Source organism: Sorex araneus, chromosome 1, assembly GCF_027595985.1.
Source record: "Sorex araneus isolate mSorAra2 chromosome 1, mSorAra2.pri, whole genome shotgun sequence".
In the NCBI taxonomy this organism is placed as follows: Eukaryota; Metazoa; Chordata; class Mammalia; order Eulipotyphla; family Soricidae; genus Sorex; species Sorex araneus.
Genome location: NC_073302.1, coordinates 224,205,634 through 224,232,579, shown reverse-complemented (window position 1 = coordinate 224,232,579; position 26,946 = coordinate 224,205,634). Strand labels below are relative to the sequence as shown.

At 40.0% G+C, this 26,946-nt stretch overlaps 1 protein-coding gene across 1 annotated transcript in view; it reads right to left on the bottom strand.

Moving 5' to 3' along the window:
- KPNA3 (karyopherin subunit alpha 3) overlaps nucleotides 1–26,946 on the bottom strand; it is an 83,600-nt gene that overhangs the window by 20,230 nt on the left and 36,424 nt on the right. The window contains exons 3-10 of the mRNA XM_055142376.1: nucleotides 17,150–17,239; nucleotides 16,987–17,016; nucleotides 16,846–16,898; nucleotides 16,620–16,715; nucleotides 12,666–12,751; nucleotides 6,868–6,954; nucleotides 6,333–6,502; nucleotides 4,767–4,811 (exon numbers count right to left, since the gene is read on the bottom strand). Of these exons, the coding sequence (XP_054998351.1) occupies nucleotides 4,767–4,811; nucleotides 6,333–6,502; nucleotides 6,868–6,954; nucleotides 12,666–12,751; nucleotides 16,620–16,715; nucleotides 16,846–16,898; nucleotides 16,987–17,016; nucleotides 17,150–17,239 (657 nt within the window). The remainder of the gene's footprint in view (nucleotides 1–4,766; nucleotides 4,812–6,332; nucleotides 6,503–6,867; nucleotides 6,955–12,665; nucleotides 12,752–16,619; nucleotides 16,716–16,845; nucleotides 16,899–16,986; nucleotides 17,017–17,149; nucleotides 17,240–26,946) is intronic.

The window sequence follows — 26,946 nt, the reverse complement described above, 5'->3', positions numbered from 1 at the left end:
CTAAATACACACCAGATCATTATTCTTTGGTTCCTTATCTACTTTATAAAAAGGATACATGGTTCTTAAGGAGGTATAATATATGCATATACAAGGTATCTTAATATAATATTTAAGATCTCTGCGTGAGCAGCTACCTGGTAAGTATCTGCCTTTTGCCCCTTACATTCTTTGTTTCGTAACTCATGCTTCCTCCTTAGAAATAAAAAATAAAGAGAAAAAAAAAGTCCTTCGCTATAACTATTCAAACTCACAGAATTAGAGGCTGGGCTCTTTTCCTAAGTTTTCCTCAATCTTGTTATTTTCAACAGTGTCTTAAAAACAAAAAATACCTGAAATCTCCTGCCTTTCTTCTGGGGGTGTTGTATGGGAGAACAGGTGAATTGGCTGAATGAGCACCTGTCCTACAATAAATTCACCATCTTCCTCTTTCAATTTCATCCTTTTTTTGCATTATTTCTTCTGACGATTAAAGACATTACTATACATTTCGATTGCTAAACCAGAATCCAAACAAAATTTTCCTTCTTCTCTTCTGATCCTTTTCTGTCCAAGTTCTATTCACTTTATATCTTAAACTTCCAAAATGCTGCTCCTCGTCATTCCTGTTATCCCTGCTCTGGTCTAGACCTGCATCAGCTTCCTTGAACCTACTAACATTGCAGATAGCCCTACCTACAACTAAACTGCCCCCACTGCAAACCCTCACCCTGCTGCTAAGTCATGGCTTTTACAGTTCCCTGTAAGGTAACACTGGTTCATCATTCTCCTCTGTCCCTCTCCCCTCCTCGGCAAGGAGCTGCTTGGGTTTACCGGATTACCCCCATCACAGTGCTCCTGAGGCAGCCCATTTCTCTGTGCTTAACCTTGAACTTCTCCTTTGTGCTCTGCTTCCTCTACCTGTTAGCACTTATCCCCAAGTCAGACCCTGTGACCTATAAAGTCAAATTCTTCTAGGACTTTGCATTTTGTATATGCAAATGAAATATTGCTCTTCTGTTTCTTTTATGCCCTTTGCATGTTTTAGAGCAATGTCCTTTTTGTAAAAACACAGGAAGACAGTTAATGCTATGTTCTTATAACTTGGGAGTTAATTGACTCTGAGTAATATTTACTCCTGGGCACCCATCATAATTACTTGACTCAGGCTTCGGCTGCAGTTCCAAACACCCCCAAAAGGGAGGTCCTGCCGTGGGGCTGCGATGGACTTGTGGTGAGTAGCAAAGCTACACTGGCATCGAAATGGGAGTCTAGAAAGCACAAAAGCAGTCTTGATGCAAACTTTTATGATTAAGAGACAGGACCCCCGTGGGGAAGGACAAGCTGAACTGGTCTGAGAACTTAGTCTGGGATACACAGCGAAATGTCCCCAGAAGAACCACCCTTTAAGCTTAATATATCTCTTACGGTATCCATACAAAATAACTAAAACTATTATTAAGAAGTAAATTTAAGATGACTGTTTAAATGGATTTGGACTAAGGAAAGATGAAATTCTGCCCCTGAGAGGATCTCCTAGCAAGATGGGACTTTGTCCTAGTTTCCCTGGAAGGAAGGGCTTTACATATGTTGACTGTGCTATCTCACCTATGTAACTGCTACCCCAACCTTTGATGGTTGGGCTTGTAACTAAAGCTGGGAGGCAGGAAAGGGGGCTGAGTAAGACTGGAATAAGGCAAGAGTGAAACTAGACGGGAGAGTGAGGCCAGAAGGAGAAGAGAGGAAGTCTGGAATGGAGAGGCGGAGTGGAAGAAATAGCAACTGACCACCAATTGGTGGCCCTGTTTCCTCCTTCATGTGTCTGCTGGCGGTGGGGAGGCGGCTCATGGCCACTGTAGGCACATGGCAAGCGCCCACATATTTTGAACACACATTTGCCTTTTTGAACAAAGTACTTATTTATCTATGATGGGAACATATCACTCCTCTATGTAAAGTCCCCAATGACTGCATGGGTTACAAGTGAAAACCAACACTCCTGATCACAAGATTTAAAACTCTACAATTTAACACCACAGAAAATTCAATGAGCTATTAACCCATTATTATGGGTTAATAATGGGCTATTCTCCAAACCCTGCATGTATTCTTTTCAGTCCTTAATTTTAAACCCTTAGTAAGTGCTCACAATGAATGCAACCACCAACATCACAATGTCGTCATTTCTATCCCATCCCCTTAAATAAACACTTTAAAATCCCTGTCTCAGTGAAGCTTTCTGGTCTACAGAGAAAAAGGTTTTGTTCTCTATTTTAGCATTCTGATCATTCTGTTATTATACTTTTTCTTCTGGTTTGTTTTCATACTCTCTTGTATGTTTATGTGATCATGGTATAAAAGAGCACTGGCCTTGGGCTTGGCTTCAATCTGAGTTATGTCATTGGCTTAAATCTGAATCTTATGTCATTATATGGCCTTAGGTTATTTTACTGAGTCAGTTTCCTTATTTGCAGAACAGGAGACTAAAACTTCTAAGTGTGCTTTGGTAAGATAAAAGGATACTACAGAAAGTAGATTCAGCAGAATGACCTATTGACAAAATTCATTCCCCAGACTCTTTTGCCTCTTATGGATGTTAAATTCACAGGCAGTAAGGTCTTTGTGTTATCTTTATTTTATTATTATTATTATTATTATTATTATTATTTGCTTTTTGGGTCACACCTGGTGATGCACAGGGGTTACTCCTGACTCTGCACTCAGGAATTACCCCTGGCGGGGAACCATATGGTATGCTGGAAATCGAACCCGGTTGGCCGCGTGCAAGGCAAACACCCTACCTGCTGTGCTATCGATCCAGCCCCCATTTTTATTTCTGAGTCTACAATTTATGGCTTATGTGAACAACTTTTGCTAAAATTCACTATTCCTGTTAACTACAGTACTGTTACACTTTGATACCTGTATTTTTCAAGTCAACAAGATTAATAAATGGCAGGAGCTTTTATCTATTACCAATTTCATATGACATAAGGAAAATATCTTAACTTAAAATATCAAGTATTTAACCTATTTCCCTTTCAGTCTTGGCAATCAGCAAGCTCAAATTAAATTTAGTATAAAATAAAACAACTAATTTTTTTGTATTTTATCTCCCTAATTTTATTTTCTTTTTCTAAATCATTTTAATATACTAAACTAGTAAATAGACATAAACTTGTTTCACTTCACTTTTATGGCATTTCAGGCTAATATGTCACAGGTATGACATTACTATAGTTGCCTTTCAAAGACTGCTAAGAAAACAGAGACCTAAAATGAACTATAGAAATGTGGTTCTGGGGCTGGAGAGATAGCACAGCGGGTGGGGCGTTTGCCTTGCACGCGGCCGACCCGGGTTCAAATCCCAGCATCCCATATGGTCCCCTGAGCACAGCCAGGGGTAATTCCTGAGTGCAGAGCCAGGAGTAACCCCTGTGCATCGCCAGGTGTGACCCAAAAAGCCAAAAAAAAAAAAAAGAAATGTGGTTCAATATTCATGTATGAGAATACTGAATATTCATATATGAATTATATATTCATATAATTTTTAGACTAAAAAATTTGTCTGTGTACAATAAATCTTTAAATCAATTCAAATTTCTCTGATGTCGGATAACATTGGGTTATTGAGAGAGAGACAGAGAGAGAGAGAGAGAGAGAGAGAGAGAGAGAGAGAGAGAGAGAGAGAGAGAACCACCCCAAGAGCCTGTGAACAATACATGTCACATCGCATCACACCCTCCCGTGTGCGCTTTTGAATTTTTTACACTCTGAGGCTCAGTTTCCTCTTATACTGTAAAATTATGACAACAGTATTTTTATTTTTGCTTTTTTTTGGGTAACACCTGGCAATGCACAGGGGTTACTCCTGGCTCTGCATTCAGGAATTACCCCTGGTGGTGCTCGGGGACCATATGGGATGCTGGGAATTGAACCCGGGTTGGCCATGTGCAAGGCAAACGCCCTCCCCACTATGCTATTGGTCCAGCTCAATATCTACTCTATTACAGGAATCAAATAAGACTTTAAAATATGGTGCTTAAAAAATATTTTTTTAGCATGTTACAAGTTTTAATGTTTAGGGGGCCGGAGCGACAGTACAGCGGGGAGGGCATTTGCCTGCATACGGCCGACCCAGCTTCAATCCCCAGCATTTCCCTGCCAGGAATAATTCCAGAGTGCAGAGCCAGGAGTAACCCCTGAGCACCTGCAGGTGTGATCCAAAAAGCACCCCTCCTCCCACAGCAAAAGACAAAAAAAAACAAACAAAAAAACACAAGTTTTGATGTTTAAAAATACTACCAATGGGCCAGAGAAATAGTACAGAGGATAAGAGACTTGCATCTGAATGCAGTCAAACCCATTTTTATCACAGGCACAAAGTATGGTCCCCTGAGAACCACCAGGATTGAACCCTGAGCACAGATCCAGGGATTTACGCCCTGAACATCACCAGGTCTGGTTCCATGTAAAATTCAAATAATAATAATAATTTAAAAAATGACTTGCCTTGCATGCAGCTGATTTTAAAAAACACAAACTAAAACAACATTAGCAATATACAAATAAGTTTTCATATGTGATCGCTTCTCTAAATCTAATGCTTTTGCTAGCTAGATAACCTAAAGCTAATTTAATATTCATTTTATTTCTTAGAACTACCTATACATGTGGGAAGCTGACAAATTAAGACATATGTAAACACTATTAAAAGCCTAAAAAATAAATAATTCTTCTAGTTCGTGAAGAGCAACATCCCAAATCTAAGTTTCTGCTTTACTTACGTTTATGTCTGTATGGTAAATGAGGACACACAACGCTGGCAAAATCTGAGGAAAGAAGATAAACAGTAAATCATACTAGAGTTGATGGCTATGTCTTTGTAAAAGTGATTAACTTGATACAAGAACACAGTAAATACTATTTTCAGGACAAGAAAGACATAGTTAAATTTTTCTTTGACTCTCAATTAGGAAAATTAAAAGTTCAATCTGAAAGTACCAAAAGTACATTTCAGTTTTCTAACTGAAATATTCAAACAAGTCTGGTAGAGATTAATACACATGAAAGGAAACACCTTTGTTTTAAATACCTTTTTTTGTTAAAAAAGTTTTTTGGTCACATCGGTTGTGCTAGGGGCTCACTCCTGGCTCTGTACTCTGTACTCAGAGATCATTCCTGGCAATGCTCAGGGACCATGTGAGATGTCAAGGGTTAAACTCAGGTAGGACGTCTAAAGGGCCTGGGCCTTCCCCACTGTTCTCCATATCCTTCTTTATAGCATATAATTTCACATGGAAAGAATTCAAGTATACACTACGTCCTTTACAAAAGCTACTCTTAAAACTGCCATTTATGGTCCTACTTACCTGCTTAAAGTGAATATTAAGATTTTACTTAATAAACTACTAGAGTCAAACTGAAGTTTTTGAACATAAACTCAGTTAAGAAAATGACAACAAGTGTGAAGTACAAAGTTTTATTTTTTAAAAACTGAGGTCTAATTTTTTTAAAAATCTGGGAGTGGGGCTGGAGCAATAGCTCAGCGGGTAGGGTGTTTGCCTTGTACTCGGCCAACCCATGTTCGATTCCCAGCATCCCATATGGTCTCCTGAGCACCCTGTGCATCGCCAGGTGTGATCCAAGAGGAAAAAAAAAAAAAATCTGGGAGGGAGGCAGCAGGGAAGAGGAAGTAATTACACTAAGTATTCTTCCCATAATAGCTAACGGTAGAAACTGAACAAAAATGCTGACTGAACCAAATTAGTAAATCTCCCTCTGTATAGACAACTGACTAAAGGTTACAAAGAATTTTTTAAACTTAAAATACCCAGAGCCATATATAATTAGGTATAAATTTTAAAGCCATTACTTTGTTAAAATGAATTTAACACAAAGAGTCACAATTTTAAGAATACTAGCTTTTCTCAGTATTTAAGAGAAATTTCAAATTTAGTCAATGCTAATTTACTCAAGAGCCAGTGCATACGATAAGTACAGTAGTTTTATCTATTACAATCCACACCTGTTTTTTGTTTTTTAGCATTTAAAACAGTAATGTCTGAACATTAAACAATAATAAAAATGTGAGATTTTATTTTATCCTTTTATATTTTTGTTTAATTTTTATGAAAATAGCCACTAAAAATAGGAGTTAGAGTGGGCTGTCAAGTTCTTTCAGATGCCATAGAAATACTCAAATTGGGTGCCAAACTAAATACTATAATCTTAAAAAAATCTCATACCTGCAGTAAAATTAAGATATGTGCTATTTCATTGCCTGTGCATGAAAATCTAAAGCAGAAACATTGGGAAAATATACCATCTGGCCTTTGTAATTCTTCATTTACCTCCTGAACTGTCTCCATAGGCGGTGGGGGGTCCTTATTCCTGCAGAGATTGACAATGACCCATGTGACGTTCCGAAGGAAGGTGATGGGGATGGAGGGATTGATGAAGGACAGAAGAGGTTTGACAACTCCCAGTGATATGACATAATCTCTACATTGAGGACCATCACCTACAGAAATGAAAATTGTATTTAAAAAAAAATTACATTCAGGATGAGAAAGTCTGAAATGTATGTCATGGCTCATGTGGGGACGCGGATGCACTATGTTTCCTCACCGAGGGTCAGGGGCACTCGGCTGGGGTTCCTCCAGACTCTGATTTGGGGAACACCAATTTATCCTACTCATCTTGAAAGCAAATTGAGTACCCATTTCAAAGAAATGTCATCTTAAGTTAGTATTTCCACACGGTAAGAAAAGAGTTAACTCCCATTAAAATCAGAGGAAACATAGGGTGTAATGGCTATGCCAATGTAGGAAAAAAGTTAATTAAGATTCTTAATTGGAGTCTTTTCAAACTTAAATGCCAACTTACCTATAATGTTTCCCAAAGCCCATACTGCTTGTTCACAAACATTCTGATGTGGTGAGTGGAGAAGTCTCAAAAAAAGAGGTACGGCATCTAAAAGGAAGAAAAACGAGTATTTATAGCGTGAAATGTTCCTCAATTTTCAGAATTTAACTTCACCCCCGTGAAAATATACCAAGCCTGGCACACTCACTGTCCAATTATCAATCACTAAATGAATAACTGTGACAAACATCTTTACTCCCACAAAATAAAATTTAGTATTTTCCCCTAGTAACATTCAAGTAACAAGCCTATTGACAGGACCTAAAAGCTGCTGCTGTATCATTAAACTGACTGCCTGATTCACTTAACAGTCAATCAGTTTTGAAAAAATAAAAGAAAACTGAGACAGCTGCACGGCATTTCTTTTTAATGCATAAAAAGTTTCTGCTGCAAGTGTAATCTGTTTCTTGTTTTATTTATTTTCTTACAGACGTTGACCCCAACTCTTTCTATTTCCCTGCCCCCACCCCAACTTGGTAACCTCAGTTCTGTTTCCAAGGGTTTGCTTTCATTCAGTATTGTCCATTCTTTTAATCGAACCATAATTATCCTTTTCCCTCTAACCTTTTCTTTTTTCTTTTTGAGTCACACCTGGAGGTGCACAGGGGATACTCCTGGCTCTGCACTCAGGAATTACTCCTGGTGGTGCTTTGGGGACCATATCAAATGCTGGGGTGGAACCCAGGTCGGTCGCGTGCAAGGCGAACGCCCTACTCCCTGTGCTCTAGCTCTAGCCCCTAACCTTTTGCACTTAACCAGACACCTTCTATCTCCATCCAAGTTGCAGTGAAAGGTAGGATTTCATCTTTCCTTACAGCTGAGTAGTATTCCACTGTGTATATGTGTGCTACAGCGTCTTTACTCTCTCGGCTGGCACCGAACACTTGAATTGTTTCCTGCTCGTGAACAGTGTCAAAATGAACACAGATGTGCATTTATCTTTTCAAATTAATCTTGAGGTAGACGCCAAGGAGTGGCATTGCCGACCCATATGTTAGTTCTATTTTTAATAGGTGATGGGAAGGCAGGGGTTGATGACAAACAGGAGAGTTTTGACAATTTTCACTCTGCCTTCATGTTTTCTCCTACAGGGAATGAACCCGGCAACATTCCCACCAGTGAATGAGGCAACTCTGACAGCACTGGATACTTCCAGTCTCCTGGAGACAGGCTACTTCACTGGGGTACCTCATGATTTGCATTTCCCTAATAATCTGTCGACATGAACATGTTTTTCATATGTCTGCTGATCACCTATCTTCTTTAAGGAAGTGTTCGTTCAGCTCCTCTCCCAATTTTTTGATGGGGTGATTTGTCTTTCTATTGCTGTTGAGTTATGAGTGCTTTCCACATCAGAAATTCAGAATATCTGAGAGATGCATGGTGTACAAATATTTTCTTCCATTTAGCAGAGTGCTTTGAATGGAAGAAAAAATTTTTTTAGAGGGATGGTCAAATATAATCATAGTTTTTCATTGATTATATGTAGGGTTTATTATTTAGGTTTTTTCTTTATTTATTGCTAAGAAACTTAAAAACATAACCAGACTTTCTTTTGCTGTGCAGAAATTTTTTAATTTGATTGTGCCTTCTTTAATTTTTGCCTTTGCTTTCTCTGCTAATATAGTAGAATCATTGAAGATGCCTCTGAAGTCAATATTATGAAGAGTTCTGCTGTTTCCTTGGTGTAAATCACTTTGAATTAACTTTTGTATATGGTGAAAGAGGGATGCAGCTTCCTTTTCTCCATGTGGTTGACTGCTTTCTTAAAATCACTTTCTAAAGAGGCTTCCTCGTTCCACTTAATGCTCCTAGCTACTCTGTCTTGTATCTATCCTTATATCTAAGGGTTAACTTCTGGGTCCTCAATTCTATTTTGTTGCTCTGACTGGGCTTTGACTGCAGTACCATCCAGTCTTGATGACTACTGTGTTATAGTATAGTTTATTTATTTATTTTTTTGCTTTTTGGGTCACACCTGGCGATGCACAGGGGTTACTCCTGGCTCTGCACTCAGGAATTACCCCTGGCCATGCTCAGGGGACCATATGGGATGCTGGGATTTGAACTCCGGTCGGCCACGTGCAAGGCAAACGCCCTACCCGCTGTGCTATCTCTCCAGCCTCAATGTTATAGTATAGTTTATGTCAGGGAATATGTTGCTTCTATCTTTTTTTTACTCGGAGTATCACTGGCATTCTGAAGAATTTTGTAGTTTCATACACATTTTACTAATATCTGTCCCAGGTCCTTAGAGGCGGCCACTGAAATGTTCATAAGTCCTTCACTGGCTCCACAGAATGCTTTGGGTAAGATGGTCATCTTAATAATTATAATTCTTCTAACAAACATGGAATATTTCTCCCTTTTATGTGTCTTCTATGATTCTTTTTTTCAGTGACATGCTTTTCAATGTTTAAGTCGTCTTCTTTTAACATTCCTTGTTGTTTCCTTAGTATTTGATGCTTTTAGATACAGTTGTAAATGGGTTATTCTTTTGATTTCTTTTTCTTCTAGCTTGTTGACTGGATAAAGGAATGCGACAGTTTTTTGTGAATCTGTAGTCTGCTGCTCTCCTTACATTGGTTTACTGTGCCAAGGAAATCTGAGTGTGGAGTTACTCAGTCTGTATGATCTCAGTTGCTGATATGAAATAAAAAACTGATAATATTCATATCAGACTTGTTTTATACTTTTAAATAGTTTATTAAAATTATTACTCTTTACATACTAATATGTGGCATGTGAAAAGTAAAACATAACTGTCCCTCAGATTCTAAAATATTGGTATCCTACTCATTCCTGAATAGGTAATTAAGCATAAGCTATACCACTTTTTCTTAAATTTTTCTTAAATTTCAATCAATTGTGTACTACTTCTAAGATATTTTTGCTCTATTTCTGTAATACCAATATTATTTACTTAGCATTTAAGTTGTTGATTCACCTTTATTGAAATCTAAATTAATAAAGTTATCTAAGTGTACAATTCAATGATTGTTGGTATTTATACTGGGGTATGTAATATTCACTGAAATCTCTTCTACTTTTTTTGTCTGCTGTTTTGGGGTCACAGCAAGCAGTGTTCAGGGCATACAGCTGGCTCTGTGCTCAAGGATTACTCTTAGCTGGGCTCAGGGAACCATATGTGCTGCCAGGAATCAAACCAGGGTTGGCTGCATGCAAGGTCAGAGCCTTAACTCCCTTCACTATGGTCCTTAATTTTATATTTCTATCACTTCCAAAAAAAATGCCACTCCCATGGTAATCCTACCACCTACTTTGGAGAACTATCACTGAATCAGTGACATCCCACTGCTCATCGATTTGATTCGAGTGGGCACCAGTACCGTCTCCATTGTGAGACTTGTTGTTGCTGTTTTTGGCATATCAAATACGCCACGGGTAGCTTGCCAGGCTCTGCAGTGCGAGCGAGATACTCTTGGTAGATTGCCGGGCTCTCTGAGAGGGGAGAATGAATCGAACCTGAGTCGGCCATGTGCAAGGCAAAGGCCCTACCTGCTCCAGCCCACCAGAACTAGGCAACCAAAAAATTTTACAATTTTTTCAAGATGCCACCGATGCCACCCGAACCCCTCTCCCAAACCCAGCTCATCATCTGGCCTTAGACAACGTGCGGCTCAGCATGGCAGGCATGAAACTCTACGCTTGATCTTTGCTGGAACTCTACGTGTGATTCCTGATGGACATCACTGGTTGTTTTGCAAGATTCTGACAGAATGCCATTGGCGGGACATGGAGAAACTGCAGCATTGGCCGCAGTATTGCGCCCTGCCCTGGCCAGGCCGAGTTGCAGTGCGTCAGACATAAAACTGGCGGCAGTGCGCAGTGGATCATCCACTGTGGGGTGCTGTCAGCCAACCACCGCGACCTGGGACTCGGCACAGGTGTTCAACCTGGCACAGACACTCTGAGATAGGGTCCTGCTCTGCCAGCTGCTCCATCAACCTCAAGGAGATCAACCTGAGACCGCAGATGTCCCAGGTGCTGCCCAGAGACGGAGGCAGGTGTGTGTTTGTCAGTGTGCAGATCCTTGCAACATGCCAGTCGACCAAAAGCTTACATTTGGCAGATTGGGAACACCTGTAAAGACGATTAGAGGCCGCTGCAAAAGCCTCCATTTCTCTGAGATCCCGACAAGCTACCGAGGGTATCCCGCCCGCACGGCAGAGCCTGGCAAGCTACCCATGGCGTACTCGATATACCAAAAACAGTAACAACAACGGTCCTCATTCCCCTGATCCTAAAAGAACCCCTGGGCTACACTAGCACGTGACAGGGACGGAAGATGTTTCTGGTGCCTGCTCGAGCAAACTGATGAACAGTATGACAGTAGTGATGAAGAATGATGAATTATGAACACTTCCTATAAATTAACTGCAAAATATATGTTCTGTGTATGTGCGTGGTTGGTGTCTTTCATCAGTAGCATCTTTTAGCAAAATTATCTTGAGTTTTACCCCTGTAGCTCGGTCAGTATTTCACTCTTCAGTATTCCACTTTACATTTCACTTCATTCACTCATGAATTCATGAACACTGGGTTATTTTCACTTTGGGACAACTGCAAATAATATTGCTATGCACATTTGCATCCAGATCTTTGTGTGGACTTTTTCAGTATCTCTTGGTTTCAATTATGAGTGCAATTATTGGGTCAAATGGTAATTTTATGATTAACCTTTTGATAATTTTCTTTCTAAAGAGATTACACCACTTTACATCAGCAAGGTGTGAGGGTAATTTAATTTTTTAACCAATTCTATAAATAGAAAATAAGTATCACCACAAATAAAAGATAAACAAAAGGTAAATGTTTCATGGAAACTTTGCTAAAAAAAATTGTACTAGCTAGTCCCTAATAAAAAACCCTGCTCCCTTGTTTGTAATAACTACTATGTTACAAGGAACATCCTTTTTGATGTTATTGAAGTATTTCAGAGAAAATGGGAAGTAATATCCTTGCAACCTGACAATTTAACTTATTGATATATCATGTACTATTTAAAAATCATCTTGAGTACCACATAATTCAGTTAAGTGTTCCAGTTTGAGAATTTACTAATATCTAATGTTCTCAAAGGGTTGTTTCTTTTTTTTATTCCAATTTTGGGTTATGACACTAGTAGTATAGTTCAACTTGAGGCAGACAAAATTTTACAAATACCAACCTATGAGATAAAAGGCATAAGTTATCAACATCTCAGAGGAATAAGAATCAGAAATTCACGTTACTCTCAGTAGTTATTCTCTACAGGGCTAAGAGTCTTGCCTTATACACGACTGACCCTATTTCAATTCTGACACCGAATATGGTCCCCTAGGCATCACTGGAGGTGACCCCTGAGCGCAGAGCTAGGAATAAGGACTGAGTATGGCTGGCTGCGGGCCCCCAAACAGTTACTATCAGGAGAGAATCTCCACCCCAAAACGACACAGGTCATTCTCTTTTTAGTAACAACAATATAGTAATATAGTTGATGCCTAGAAAAGGTATCAACTGTCAAAAGTAAATTATATGCAAGCCAGAGATGTACTGCAACACAATTATCTTGTATGTGTAAGGTCTGGATTCTATTTCCCTCAACACACACATGCACACACGGCCCTCCAAGAAATCAGTTAAGTGTTTCAGAGTTTGGATGACCAGGTTTAAAATGTTGCAAGACAAAATTTAATTTTTATAAAACTTGCATTAAAAAAGGAGTCCAGGAAAGTACAGAAAGCGACTTTACTCACTAGACTGTACGACAGCTTGAGTCTGTGCAGAAGTTCCAGATGCTATATTAGTTAACGCCCAAGCAGCTTCAAACTGTAACGAAGGGCTGTAAAAATCAAAATAATATCAATAATAAACATCTTTTCAGATACAAAATCAGTCAAGTGTATGTATGACCCCCCTCCAAATCTGTATGGCTGTCTTTACCTTATTCTTTAGGTGCATCTGATCAATATCTGACAATATTCCACTTAAGACTCATTAGCCCCTTTCGGGGGTCTGTTTCTGTTTTAGGGCCATACCCTGTAGTGCCCAGAGTTTGCTCTTGGCTCTGTGCTCAGTGAGGCCTGTGGGGCCATACGGGTGCTGAAGATCAACCTGAGCCAGCCAGGTGCCAGCCAGGTGCTGTACTGGCTACACTCTCTCTCCAGCCCTCCACTGACCCTTAGAGCCAGTTACTGCAGACTGCAACGTTTCGTCTGTTCTTGTTTTCCTTGACCTCTTCCTTTCCCACAGACATCTCTAACTGATGTCATGTCCATCTCTTAAATATTTCTTACACTGACAGCATTATTGCTGTTATCTTAGAGTAGTCACTGCGATATCAACTAAAGGATCTTGAAGATCATTAAAACTTATATACTATAGATATTACAAGGATGTATAATTTTGTCCAAAGACAAGATCATTATAATTTGAACAGTGATGGAAGATCTAAGAAAGTAAGTAAAAACTGAACTAATTTTTTAAAATCTTCTTTTGGTTTTTGGGTCACACCCAGGTGCTCAGGACTTACTCCCAGATTACTCCTGATGAGGCTTATGGGACCACATGGGATGCTGGGATAGAACCTGGTTCAGGTGCATGCAAGGCAAACGCCTTACCTGCTCTACTATTCCTCTGGTCCTAATTTTTTAATTTTTTGGTTTTTGGGTCACACCCGGCGATGCACAGGGGTTACTCCTGGCTCTGCACTCAGGAGTCACCCCTGGCGGTGCTCAGGGGACCATATGGGATGCTGGGAATTGAACCCGGGTCAGCCGCATGCAAGGCAAACGCCCTACCCGCTGTGCCATTGCTCCAGCCCCATGGCCCTAACAAATTTTTAAAAGATGAGTAAGAACAGCAACACAGCTGGAAATAATAAAATTACCATGGGTGGAGAGATTATTATGTTTTTTATTGATAAGGAGTAGACGGAGAGAACTGAAGACAAAGATATTTGCAAAAATTTTAAGAGAAAGAAATAGGCTACCTAAGGGTGCATGTTTGTTTAAGTGTAAGTGCCTGAGTTTGCTGGGGTGGGGAGGCAAGAAATAGGACTCAAATTTCAGGTTTAATAATTATCCTGTAGTTATATATATGGAATACTAATAAAAGGGGGAATAAAATAAAAATTGGAAATTAAAAAATCTTGAAATTTGTTTGGCTACATATATATATATAATATATACACATATATGCTGTATATACAGCATTACTGAAAAAGGGGAGTAAAGTGAATAATGTTGGTATCAACAGTTGGCCAAGATGAGCCTCACCCAGGGCACTCCAAAGGGGGGTGGGTGAGCCCACCACCTGCCCCAACAGAGCCCCGACAGCTGAAAACTTCTGGAACCCAATCCGTGTCATGCTCAAGGCTCATCTCCACAAGCATGGATGAGCCTCATCCATGAGTGAATGAGATATACTCAGGTACGCAGGTTTTGTGACTGAAATCTCCAGGCTTGAAGAGGGTTGGGAACGTCGGATCTGCCCCCACCTCCCTGTTCTTCTGAGCCTGGCAGGCACGCCTACAGACTGCCTCTGGCCCCATGTAAGCTCATTCACGGCCATGATCCAAAGACTCACAAATAGATCTCGGAAGAGGATAGTAGGCAAAAAGATTTATAAAGGTTTCAGGTACTGTAGAGGATGTAAAAAGAAAAAAAAATATCGACATCAACTGAGAACAGGTTACTGAAAGGCTATGCATGCCTGTAATAGAATACCAAGTGGGCAAGCAGTAGTATTAAGTAAAACTAGGGGGTCAAAGGTTGGGGAACAACAAGAAAAATGATATAAACTGAGAAAATAAAGTTGTTAGTACCAAAAGGCTAGAAAGTTGCAAAAGGGTAAAGTATTTCAGAACATGCTATTCTCGGACATAGAGGAAGCAGAAAGGTGGGAAAGATGGACATGAGAAAGTGGATCATTTTGGCAAGTATTTTGTCAAAAAGAGAGAGAGAGAGAAAGAGAGAGAGAGAGAGAGAGAGTGTGTGTGTGTGTGTGTGTGTGTGTGTTGGGAAGAGGGGTGGGGAAAAGACTATCAGAGGCAGAGGGGAAATAAAAGCAGAAAGGATGAGAAGAGATGTGTCGCCCATGAAGGGGAGCAGAAAGTAAGATCTGCTAGTCTAAGTGCTTTGGCAAAATACTAAAGATGAGGCCCTTAAAAAGGGAAACAAAAAGACATAAAGTTAAATTATGAAGCCAAGGAAAATAGTCTAAGATATGTGAAAAAAACGGGAAAAAATCTTTAAAAAAATCATTAGTGTAAACAATAACAAATGAACACCTATTTCACAATTCCTGCTGTGTGAAATGTTTTCTTATATACCATTACGATTCCTCTATGACTGCCAAAATTTTACATATCAGGTATCTGAGGCCCAAAGCCACTTTGGATTTGGTCCGAAGAGAACATGGGATTCAAACCAGGTCTACCTGGATCCAAAATTTATGGTCTTTTATATTATACCATAATTTCATAGAACAACTCATAACATCTGATTCAAATCACCAACAACTCGATATTTTACTGTGGAGTGTCATTACACAGGGCTATAGATACTTAGGCATATTTTCTGTCTCTGATACCCACAGTAAAGCCTGTGCCAAAGGTCACAGGGAAACAAGAGGAGCAAAGCAGACCAAGAACAAAAGGAAACTTCAGCAAAAGGGGAGACAGAACAGAATTTTAAAACAGCTAAAACACAACTTTTACTTAGGTCAATCTTGTTATGGAAAATACGTTGGTTTTTCTTCCTGTCTTTTTTAAAAAAAAAAAAAAAAACAAGTGCTAAAAGGCTTGTTGTACAAGGAGGACTAGTTGTAGCACATAAGGGAACTAGAAACCTTGGTGCAGCAGCAACATGCCACTGGCCTAGCCTAGTCAGCTAAAATCTCGGCTAACAGTATGCGGAATACTCCTTAGATCAGTCTAAATGCTCTCGAATGCAAAACCAGAATTTGAAGTATTTTAGAGTTCAAACTCATATTCTCCCCAATTAATTCAAATTTATAAGGTTTAAGATAATTTTAAATACTACTATTTCTGAACATCAACAGAAAGTGGACCAGCACCTAAAATAAATAAATAAATAAAATTAAAAAATAATCCCAAGAAGTGTTTTTCCCTTTTTCATTCTGGGTATGCATAACTCTCCCCCTGATTTTTACTTTGCCACAAATGAAAAAACAGCACTGGATAACTGGTGTGACCCAGCGATGGAGTTCTGTTAGAGACTTCACAGAGGCTCAGGGGATCAGCTGAAACGTTTCCAGGGTAAGAGTGCGGCTCAGTTCTGGAAACCATTCATGTTGACTTAGTCATGAGGTTAATCTATATATAGCCTCATAAGCAAAGAGTGACTCAAATACTATTTGAGTTGTTCTAAAATATGAATAAAAAAAAACCCACCCTAACAAAATCAATAAGTATGTGAGAAAAGTCAGAACCGTCAGTAAACAGAAACCAAACTTTTTCTAGCTTCTTCTGAAACATAAGCTTCATAAAATAAAAAACATTTTTATCGTAAATAAAAAAATTATTCATGACATGAATAAGAATCATGAGTAAGAGAATTATACTAAAATACATGACAATTGAAGACTACAATACATGCAAAACCAAGTCAAACTCACTGGCTAAAATAACAATCCTAAATTTTAATTAGTTATAAAAAAAATGAAGAGGGAAAAGAATTAATACTTACTTATCATCCCTTTCTAGACATTTGACTAGAATTGGTAAAATCCCAGATTTTATTAGGTCATCAATGGGTGGATTTCTGTCACTGGATAATAGCTTTCTATAAAAAGAAATACTAAAAATTAATTGCTATAGTTTTCCAACCATGAACACAAACAACAATGTCACAAACGTAAGCCGTGAGACATCCCAGGCACAGCAAGCTGCACTCTGGACAGAGCGGTGTTCACCTCGCAGCCTGCACGGCGCTGAGCTGGACCACTGCGTTGTCACTCGTGGCATTCTGCAACACCAAACGCAAAGTTCAGAATGTTTTTTTCCCAAAATTCACTTCAAAATACTTCAATGAGGATATTCAATTAATAACATACCTGCAATATAGCTTCTAGTGTTACATTTTGCTTAAAGAGAAAAAGAGATAGTTTAGCAAAGAGATTGTAATAAAACTGTCCTTACATTAAAATGAAATCTTTCAGTTATTAAAAATATTACTTTTATAAAAAGTTTCCTTTTTTTAGAAACAAGAAAACTTACTGCTTTAAAATCAGCATCAACATCTGAATCTTCCAAACTCTCTTCCTGGGGAACATTTCTTTTTTTCAGTAAATGTTCATCTCTTTTGTTCTGAAAGATAACCAATGAATAGCTAAGATGTCATGAAGTATCTAATATCTCCTATAAAAGGACAATATGAATTAAATGTGCATTCTACATATTATGGCTCTGGTAAGTTAACCAGAATCCTGTTTTTACACACACACACAATTTATTGGCCATTTGATGAATATAGTTCTTCACAAAGATTTTAATTTGGTGATCCATTATAAAAATTCATTATAAAAATTATTAAAAAATCATTATAAAATTGCAGCAAATACATTTCAACTAGTAGGTTAATTTACTTCTTGTTAATGGCTACCTGAAATAATTTATAAAAAAAAAACAAAAAGAAAAACAAACAAACAAGTTAATAGGAAAGAGTTCAATGCTCAAATGGTTAAGGTGTCAGCTGATTTCATCTTAGGCCCACAGGCTGGCACTGGTCCACAGGTAGAAAGAAGATGTAGAACCACTGGTCTACCTCACCTAACAGAAAGCAGTGGTACTCCACAGCTGGTCTGTGAGGCCCACAGATGTACTAAGGTTGAAAACCACTGGTTTACCAGCCTTACTGGGAATGAGTAGAATGGAAACTCATTATTTGATTACCCTGTAAGTCATCGATCTGCTTTCAACATGGATTGAAATTCTTCACACGATTCCTGGGCTGGAGAGACAATACTGGGGCTGAGGGGATCCCCTGCACCACACATAGCCCTCTAGTGCATCCCTGGGGCAGGCTAGGAGCCCGTGAGGATCAGTGGGTGCTGGCCCCTGCCCAGGTGGGTGATTCCCGGTACTGCAAGGCCGAGCAGCAGAGCAGCCTCAGACACTAGCACTGGGCTGCTGGGCCCTGGGAGGGGCCCCGTACTGCCCAGTCAGCTTGGGAAGTCACCCCACCCCCCAAAGCATACAGAGGGATACTATCTAAACAGTCTTTTAAAGAACACTTACACAGGTACCTGACTATAAAGTGATTAAAGAGGTATTCATTTCGTATTAAGTCAAAATAGTTAAAACTAGAAATACATCTGCATCTGAAGCACACTGATTTATCTCTACAGCTACATTTATGCTCTGTATGAGCACAGTTAAACAAACTGATCATATTATGCCATTAGATTAGTAGTCCGAGGACTCCACGCCAGGCTGTTTTCACTCAGGGCGCCCCAGAGGGGGGCGAGTGAGAACCCTCCCCGCCCCAAGGGACCCAGACCCAGTGGCCGACCTCCACTACCGGAGTCCTAGAAGACACATTATAAGACACTTCCTACCCATTTTCCATAATTACCATCATATCTGATGGAGTTTAGACAGGCAACAAATCAGAGTAATATATATATGTTACTCTCCATTATATACATCACTGTCACTGTCATCCCGTTGCCCATTGATTTGCTCGAGCGGGCACCAGTAACGTTGCCATTATGAGACTTGTTGTTACTGTTTTTGGCATATCCAATACATCACGGGTAGCTTGCCAGGCTCTGTCGTGTGGGAGGGATAACTCTTGGTAGCTTGCCGGGCTCTCCGAGAGGGACAGAATAATCGAACCCAGGTTGTGCAAGGCAAACGCCCTATCCACTGTGCTATTGCTTCAGTCCAATACTTCATTGTAGTTTAAAATTATTTTTCTCTTTTTATTGAATCACCAAGAGATACACAGTTACAAAGTTGCTCATGACTAGGTTTCACTGAACTATCCCCCAGCTCCCAGGGTTTTTCAAACACATTAGTGGGGAATATAAATATGTATATATATATATGTATATATATATACATATGTGTGTGTGTTTGTGTATGTATATATATTACTTAATAACTGTAATAACTTAATAGCTGTAAAAATAATTTTTTCTTAATACATTTCCCAGATTTTCAAAACTAATGTTATAATAGCAATACACACACACACACACACACACACACACACACACACACACACACACACACACACCCCACCTCCCCCCACCCCAGCCCGGCAAGCTACCCGTGATGTATTCAATATGCCAAAACCAGTAATGATAGGTCTCATTCCCCTGACCCTTAAGGAGCCTCCCATCACTGGGAAAGACAAGTAAGGAGAGACTGCTGAAATCTCAGGGCTGGGAGGAATAGACGTTAGTGGTGCCCACTCGAGTAAATCGACAAACAACGGGATGACAGTGCCAGTGACAGATTACTAATTTCCACTTACATCACAACATATTCTGGTTACTATTCAATTATGTACTAGGATAAAATAAACACATCTCACAAATAATAAAATTCACATATAGATATTTTACGTAGTCTCAAGAGGCTCCTTGCAAAACACTTATTAAAGTATAGTTGGGAAACCTGGCAGACAGTCTCTTGACCAAGTGATAAATATCATCAAAAAAGGATAAATCAATGGTATGAGATTTATGGCCCAAAGCACTGTAAAAAAAACATTATTTCTGTGATACTTTTGGCCAAAATACTATTATTATTACCGCTAGTCTATTACTAACAATGACAATTTGAGAAAACTCCGATAAACCCAAATTTGCCATTCTATGAAAAAAATTAGTCTGCACACTTCAAAAAAATAAAGATGAGCAACTACTATCAACCTGAAGGACAAAATGGGAACAAAACTGTACTATCTAATCCTGGGTTGCATCTTGGATTTATAGAGGACTTTATTGAGAACAGATAGCCAGATACAATTGCATCTATGGCTTAGCAGGAATTTGTCTATGTTAATTTGGCAAATATACTGCTATTACATGGAAAAGTACATAGTAGGTAACAAAGAACCATGCCATCAATTTAAATAGCAATAGCACAGCGGGTAGGGCGTTTGCCTTGCACGCAGTCAACCCGGGTTCGATTCCCAGCATCCCATATGTTCCCCTGAGCATCGCCAGGGGTGATTCCTGAGTGCTGAGTGCAGAGCCAGGAGTAACCCCTGAGCATCGCCAGGTGTGACCCAAAAAGAGTAAATAAATAAATAAATAAATAAATAAATAAATAAATATATCTGGGGCTGGAGCACAGTGGGTAGGGTGTTTGCCTTGCATGTGGCCCACTCAGGTTTGACTCCCAGCATCCCATATGGTCCCCTCCCGACCCCCCGCCTCGGCACCAGGAGTAATTCCTAAGTGCAGAGCCAGGCATAAACCCTGAGCACTGCCAGGTGTGACCCAAAAAGAAAAAAAATTGTTTTTTGTAAAATAAAAATATCTATATATATTTAAAATTATATTATACATATAGAAATTAGAAAGAATAAGGCAAAAATAGAAAAACAGTAACTGAGGTAAGTGGAATGATGGTGTAGAGTGATTTCTGTACTGTTCTTGCAATCCTGAATTTCAAAATCCATGCATTGTACTTGTTATTTTTAATATACTCAGAATTCATCCAATAATAAAGTTTAAGAAGTTTACTTAATAGCTATAAAGCAAAAATAATCTGTAACCTGGCCCTATTCTATTTTCATTGTTTTCCTTCTAATTTTTCCAGAGCTTGAATAATCAACCTTGCAGAGGCCTTCAGATGCCATTCCTCCAGACCTCTTCTAGTTCCCAGTTCAATCCAATCAAAGTATAAATACAACTAAAATTTCCTATGCACACAGATATTCAATTCAGGCATAGTATTTACCATCCTGTGTCATGTTTACCATCTCTTTTGGATAGACATCATTAGAATGGTAAGAAAGTTTCCTTCTATTTCTAATTTGATGCATTTTTCTTTTGCCTGTTTTAAAGCATAACTGAGTGCTTAATTATATCAATTTTTTACTTCTTTTGCATGTATGGAAATGGACATATAATTTTAACATGTCATTTATAAGTGTGGTAAACCGATTTGTCTGTTAAACTTAAAATCTTGCAACATTAAACTTATAACCTTGCCAAGTCCTGGGATAGACCCTTCCTGCAATTTAAAAATACATCTTCATGAATGGGTTCATCTTGCTAGTATTCTTTATTAACCTAAGCTCCTAGGTGAAACTGATTTGCAAGCTTGTTTCTGCACACATTTTTCATGAGATCTTGCCCAGTTCTTTGCAACAGGGTTTTATAGCCTCAATAAATGAGTTACAAAAAGTATGACCAGCTTTACCTTCTCTGAAACCATGTAACAAGGCTGAAATGTTCATTGAATGTTTCTGAACATAAATGACTTCCTTAATTACTTTTTAGTTTGCCTTAGGCCTTCCATTTCTTCTTGAGTGAATTTATATTTTTTTCTGCCAGAAAACGCTGAGCTTCTACATTTTCAAATTTATTGGCATAAAACTACTCATCTCCATACTGCATACTATTCGCCAAAGGCGGCATGATTTTCCTTCTCATGCCTCTTCAACAGACAGTCTGATGCTGCACTGATTACAGGTATGGTTATGTGACTCGATTTAGCAATGGGATATTAATCAAGTGGACATGAAAATTGCTTACACATCCAAGCATGCACTTTCTTGCTATGCTGACAAGACTAAAACCAAGTGAATTCTGAGCTAAGCATGCTGTAGGGTGAAGCTGTGTGAGGACAATCAAGGGCCTATGCAACAGTAAGAAATTGGGGACAGTTCAGGAAGAAAGTGCCTGCCTTGTAAGTAGAAAGGCTATCTGCAAATAAGAACCTGGTGGGCCACTGTTTGTCACCTGGCAGCACCAAGACAAGAAGTGTGCGACCTTGAATCATCACACCAATATGAAGTGGTGGGCGAGGGGGAGAGAGAAATTATTTTTTAGAAAAGAAACTTGAATGAGATTGTTTTAGATCATCTCAGATCACTCAGTCACCAGCTAAGCTACCAGCTGACCAGAGCGACCCAGGAAACATCAGCTGAACTGGTCCAGACCAGAAGAACCACACTCTGCCAACCCGCAGAATTACCAGCAGAATTAAGTGACTACTCTTTTAAGCTATTTAGTACGAGGGAGGTTTAGTATGCAGCAAAAACTGACAAACCAATTTTTAAATATTACATTATAACCAATATTTTAAAGACACCTGGCATGCCTTTTAACTGCCTTCTGCAGTTCGATCCCTGGCACCACATGTGGCCCCCCGAGCCTTACCAAGAGTGATCCCTGAGTACAGAGCCAGGAGTAAGCCCTGAGCACTGCTGGGTGTGGCCCAAACCACCCCATCCTGTCCCCCAAAATAAATAGCCCAATTTGAACTTTAAAGACTTAGGGAAAAAAGGGTTCCTTGGGGGCTGGAGCGATAGCACAGTGGGTAGGGCATTTGCGTCACACTCGGCAGACCCGGGTTTGATTCCCAGCATCCCTATGGTCCCCTGAGCACCGCCAGGGGTAATTCCTAAGTGCAGAGCCAGGAGTAACCCCTGAGCATCACCGGGTGTGACCCAAAAAGCAAAAAAAAACAGGGTTCCCAAATGGACCTTCCTCTCCAACACCAACATCTCTGAAATGCCACTCTTGTCAGGCACATGTAGTCTGTTCACCCTTTAGTTTTCTATTTTTTTAAATTTTGGTTAAAAAGTAGGATTTGTTGTGATGCGAGGGGGAAGGGTGGTGCCCGCTGGGGTGAGCAGGGATGCAGTGGGGGCAGCTCTGAGGCCCCGAGGAGTGCAGTGCCCGCCAGTTGTGCCGAGACCCACAATCGGGGTGATATGAGCCCACAGTCATCTGGAATGGGTCACTTTCCAGGCCCCACGTCTTCACATCCACCCACACTGGACAGATACCGTCCCACTTCTTGGAGACAGGGGACCCGGACACAGAGCCTGCATCACACACCATTGGTTGACAATGGACACGAGGGACGTTGGCCACCACACCCTGACGCTTCCAGAGCACCCCACATAGGCACTTAGAGCCTAAGACAGAGCCAGCATAAAAGTACTGAAAAATGTCCACTGCAAAGGACATTTCTGACATGCCACAGGCCACAAACACTGCCAAGAAGCTGCTTGCTGTCTGTAGCCACTGCGACCAACCCCACAGGTCAGAAAGCATGGTGGGCTCCACTGGCTGCAGGCCACTCTTACAGCTCACACCTTATTCATATTTCGGGGACTCTGCTTTAGTATTATGCTTTGGTTAAAATTTTGTTAATGTAAAAACAAAAATCCTCTGGCTCCACAAATGGAGACTTTCTTAGAATTTCCTCCTTTTATTCTAAAGTACTAATTTAGGGGCTGGAGTGCAGCGGGTAAGGCACTTGCTTTGCACACTCCCAACCTGGGTCTGATCCCCAGCATCCCGTATGGTCCCCTGAGTACCACTGAGCTAACTCCTGAGCACAAAGCCAGGAATAGCCCCTGAGTATCACTGGGTGTGGCTCCAAAACAAACAAAAAAGTACCAATTTAGTTTCCTAATTGAAATTTCAGTGAGACTATAAATTTTCTTGCATTTATTAATAGATAATGGAAGGAGATTCCTGATATGCTCTGCACACATTCCCCCAACAGTAACGTTTAGTGAAACTTTTATTATAATTCCAATACCAGGTCGCTGACATTGACACAACTTACCGACTTCACTTCCATTTCCCATCTTGCCAGTATTCACTGTGTACTATGTATATGTGTATGGACTTAGGCAGAGTAAATTCTACATCATTTTGTCACCTGTATAGCTCCATGAATCTTCCTCTAGTAAAGATATTAAAAAGTTCCAAAACCAGACAATGCCCTCTTAGCTCATATGCTGGGCATAAATAAATACATAACTACGTTACCAAAAGCCACAGGACCTGAGACCTGTTCTACATAATGAACCTACCAAGGGGATGGGCAGAAGGGGACCCAGGACACTGGTGCTGGGAGGTAGGCACACTGGTGGTGGGTGTGGGATTAGAATACTGTATGCATGAAATTCTGCCATTAACAGGACTGTAAATGAGGATGTCTTAAATACAAATGAAAAATAAAGTCTGTAATTCATTTTGTGTTTATATTTTTGATTTTATTTTTTGTCTACAGAAGTGCTACTGTTATAACAACATTTGTTGAAAAGACTCCACTGAATTACTTTAGCACCTTTGCCCCACCAAAAACTCAATTTAGCGCATTTGTGTGAGTTTATTTCCATGTTCTATCTTCTGGTTCACTGATTTATGTCTCTATCCTTCTGCCAACATCATAGAGTTTTCAGTGTTTAACTATTTCAAAGCCATGCAATTGGGTAGAGTAACTACTCCTATTTTTCCTTGAACGAGGATTACTAGAATAAGCTATTCTATTTTTTTTTTTTTGAAGTAAATAGATTTTATTCAGAGGTTTCTGAGGGAGGGAGGAAGGGATAAGTGAGAGAGTGATAGTAAGAATAACGCGCTCAAAGGAGAACACGGGCTTCTCCAAGAGTGGAGGAAGCTCTACACACATCCTAGCACTGGACACGAAAGCATGAAAGTACACATCTCAAGAGGGGGAGATGCGGGCGACACATGTGCTCGGCCACATGGCACAAGCAGCACATGGGCTCAGGCAGCATATGCGCGCCTAGAATAAGCTATTTTATGGGTTTAAAAAAAAGAAGTCTTGCTGAGATTTTGGTGGAAAGTGCATTAAACCTGTATATTATCTGAGAATAGGAATCTTTAATATGCTGAGTCTTTGTTGCTCCAATTACTGTTTTTGTAATTAAATTTTATCTTATCACTAATCTTCAGTATTATTAAGAACTTTTAAGGAATTAGCATTACATCTCTACATGTAACTATCAGGATTCCCTCCACCAAAAATCTGATAGTCATCTTTCTATTAAAAAGGCTGCAAAGACTGACTAGGAGTTAATGATGTTTGCCTTGCATGCAGCTGATCCCAGTTCAATCCTTGCATATGGTCCTGAGTAACGCCATGAGTAGCACCTAAATACAGAGCCAGGCATAGCCCTGTTCACTGCACAAACCCTTCCTGCAAAATATGAAGACTAACTTAAGTCTTATTTTATTTCTTTTTAACTAGGGAGGACGGCTGGCCCACACCCAGCAGTGCTCAGGAATCAGTGTCGGCTTGCTTGTGTTTGTATGGGAGGGTGTGCTCCCAGGGTACTGGGGGGCCAAAGGATGCCAGGGACCAAAGCTGCACGCAAGGCAAGCACCTTATCCTCTGTACTGTATCTGCTGTACATAATTTTAAAAAAATACCCTCACAATTTATTTTTAGTTTTTGTGTTTTGCTATTGAATAATAAATTATTCTAAATTTTCTTTGGATTGACTACAAAGGTTCAATTTCTGGCAGCACACAGTCCTGCCAAACACCACCAGGACGGACCCCTGAGCACTAAGCAGACAACCCGACCATAGAGACGGGAGGAATTCTCTGTGGGTGTTTTTCGCACCTCCACAAAATCACAAGCAAACCAACGAAGCTCTGACTGCAGCTTAGGCTGTTTTGAGAGGGGTTAACTTTCAGCTGCTGACTCGGGAACTCTGAGATGTGAAATAAGGAATTGCTTAAGACTTCTTTTGTTAATTTCACTTTTGGTCTATTTCTGGAACTAATGGCAATAGCTGGAAAGCAAAAAAAGTTTTTCAAAAGGGGGTTGCCGGTGAGGGGTGTGGGCTGGGGGGGCAAGAAGTCTCTAGGCAGTACTGAGTGTCTCCAGTGTGCAAACAAATGTGATCCTCAGGTGTGACTATGGTTTTGTGACTCTGCATTTGTTTCCTTAAAGAAGGTACATTTTGAGGAAAAAGAGGTGAGTGAAATTTTTTCCCCTGAAGGAGATGGTAGGTCAAATACTTTGGGAAGCTCTGAACTTCCATAGCCTGCAATGCTCAGGGGGCCATATGGGATGCCGGGGATTGAATCTAGGTTGGATGCACGCAAGGCAAGCACCCTATCCGAGTAGCATCACTCCGGCTCTAAGGTAAGCAATATTCTAAAAAGAGATGGACTCTGACAATCGCTTTGCTCTGCATGTGTGACACCTGAAGTTCAATCCCTGCTGGCAAAACAAAAGCAAACAGAAACAGAAGATAGCACTATAGAAGGCAGAACAAAAATCAAACATTAATGTAAGTGAGTTAACTTAGATTTATAAGCACAGCAGATGGACTAAAAAAGCTTAAAACATGGAGAATTCTCAATACACCAGGACCAATACAAGAGTTTTAGTTTCCATTTCAAACACAAAAAGTTAAAGGAAAGTAAAGGTCTACATTTGGGGATAGCTAATGTAATATTGCAAGATAACAATAAATAAATAATTCCAGAGTCACATGAAGAAAAAGCCACACACACAAAAAAGGGTGCACACCATTCTACTTCTATAAAGCTAAAAATATACAACATCATGTATACAACAGTGTTAGACATCAAGATAATGGTCAATAATGGTCACCTTTGGGGACAAGCGGGAAGTGAGAGGGGCCTTAGGTTGTAGTTAATTTCCGCTCCCTTCCTCAACTCTTCATCTCTCTTTCCGGGGAGCAGGAGACACACCTGACTATACCCAGAACTTATCCTGTCTCTGAGATCATGAATCGCTTTTGGCAGTGTTACGGGACCATAAAGGGTGCTGGGGATAGAATCAGGGCAGGCTGAGAGCAAGGCAAGCACCCTACCCACTGTACTAAGGCTCCAGCCCCTCCATCTCTCTTTTTTGTTTTTGGATCACACCCAACTGAGCTCAAAGATCATTCTGGGTGGCGCTAGGGATCATATTTGGTGCCAGGAACTGAAGTCAGATCAGCTGCAATGCCTCACCTGCCTTTCTCTCTCTCTCTCTCTCTCTCTCTCTCTCTCTCTCTCTCTCTCTCTCTCTCTCTCTCTCTC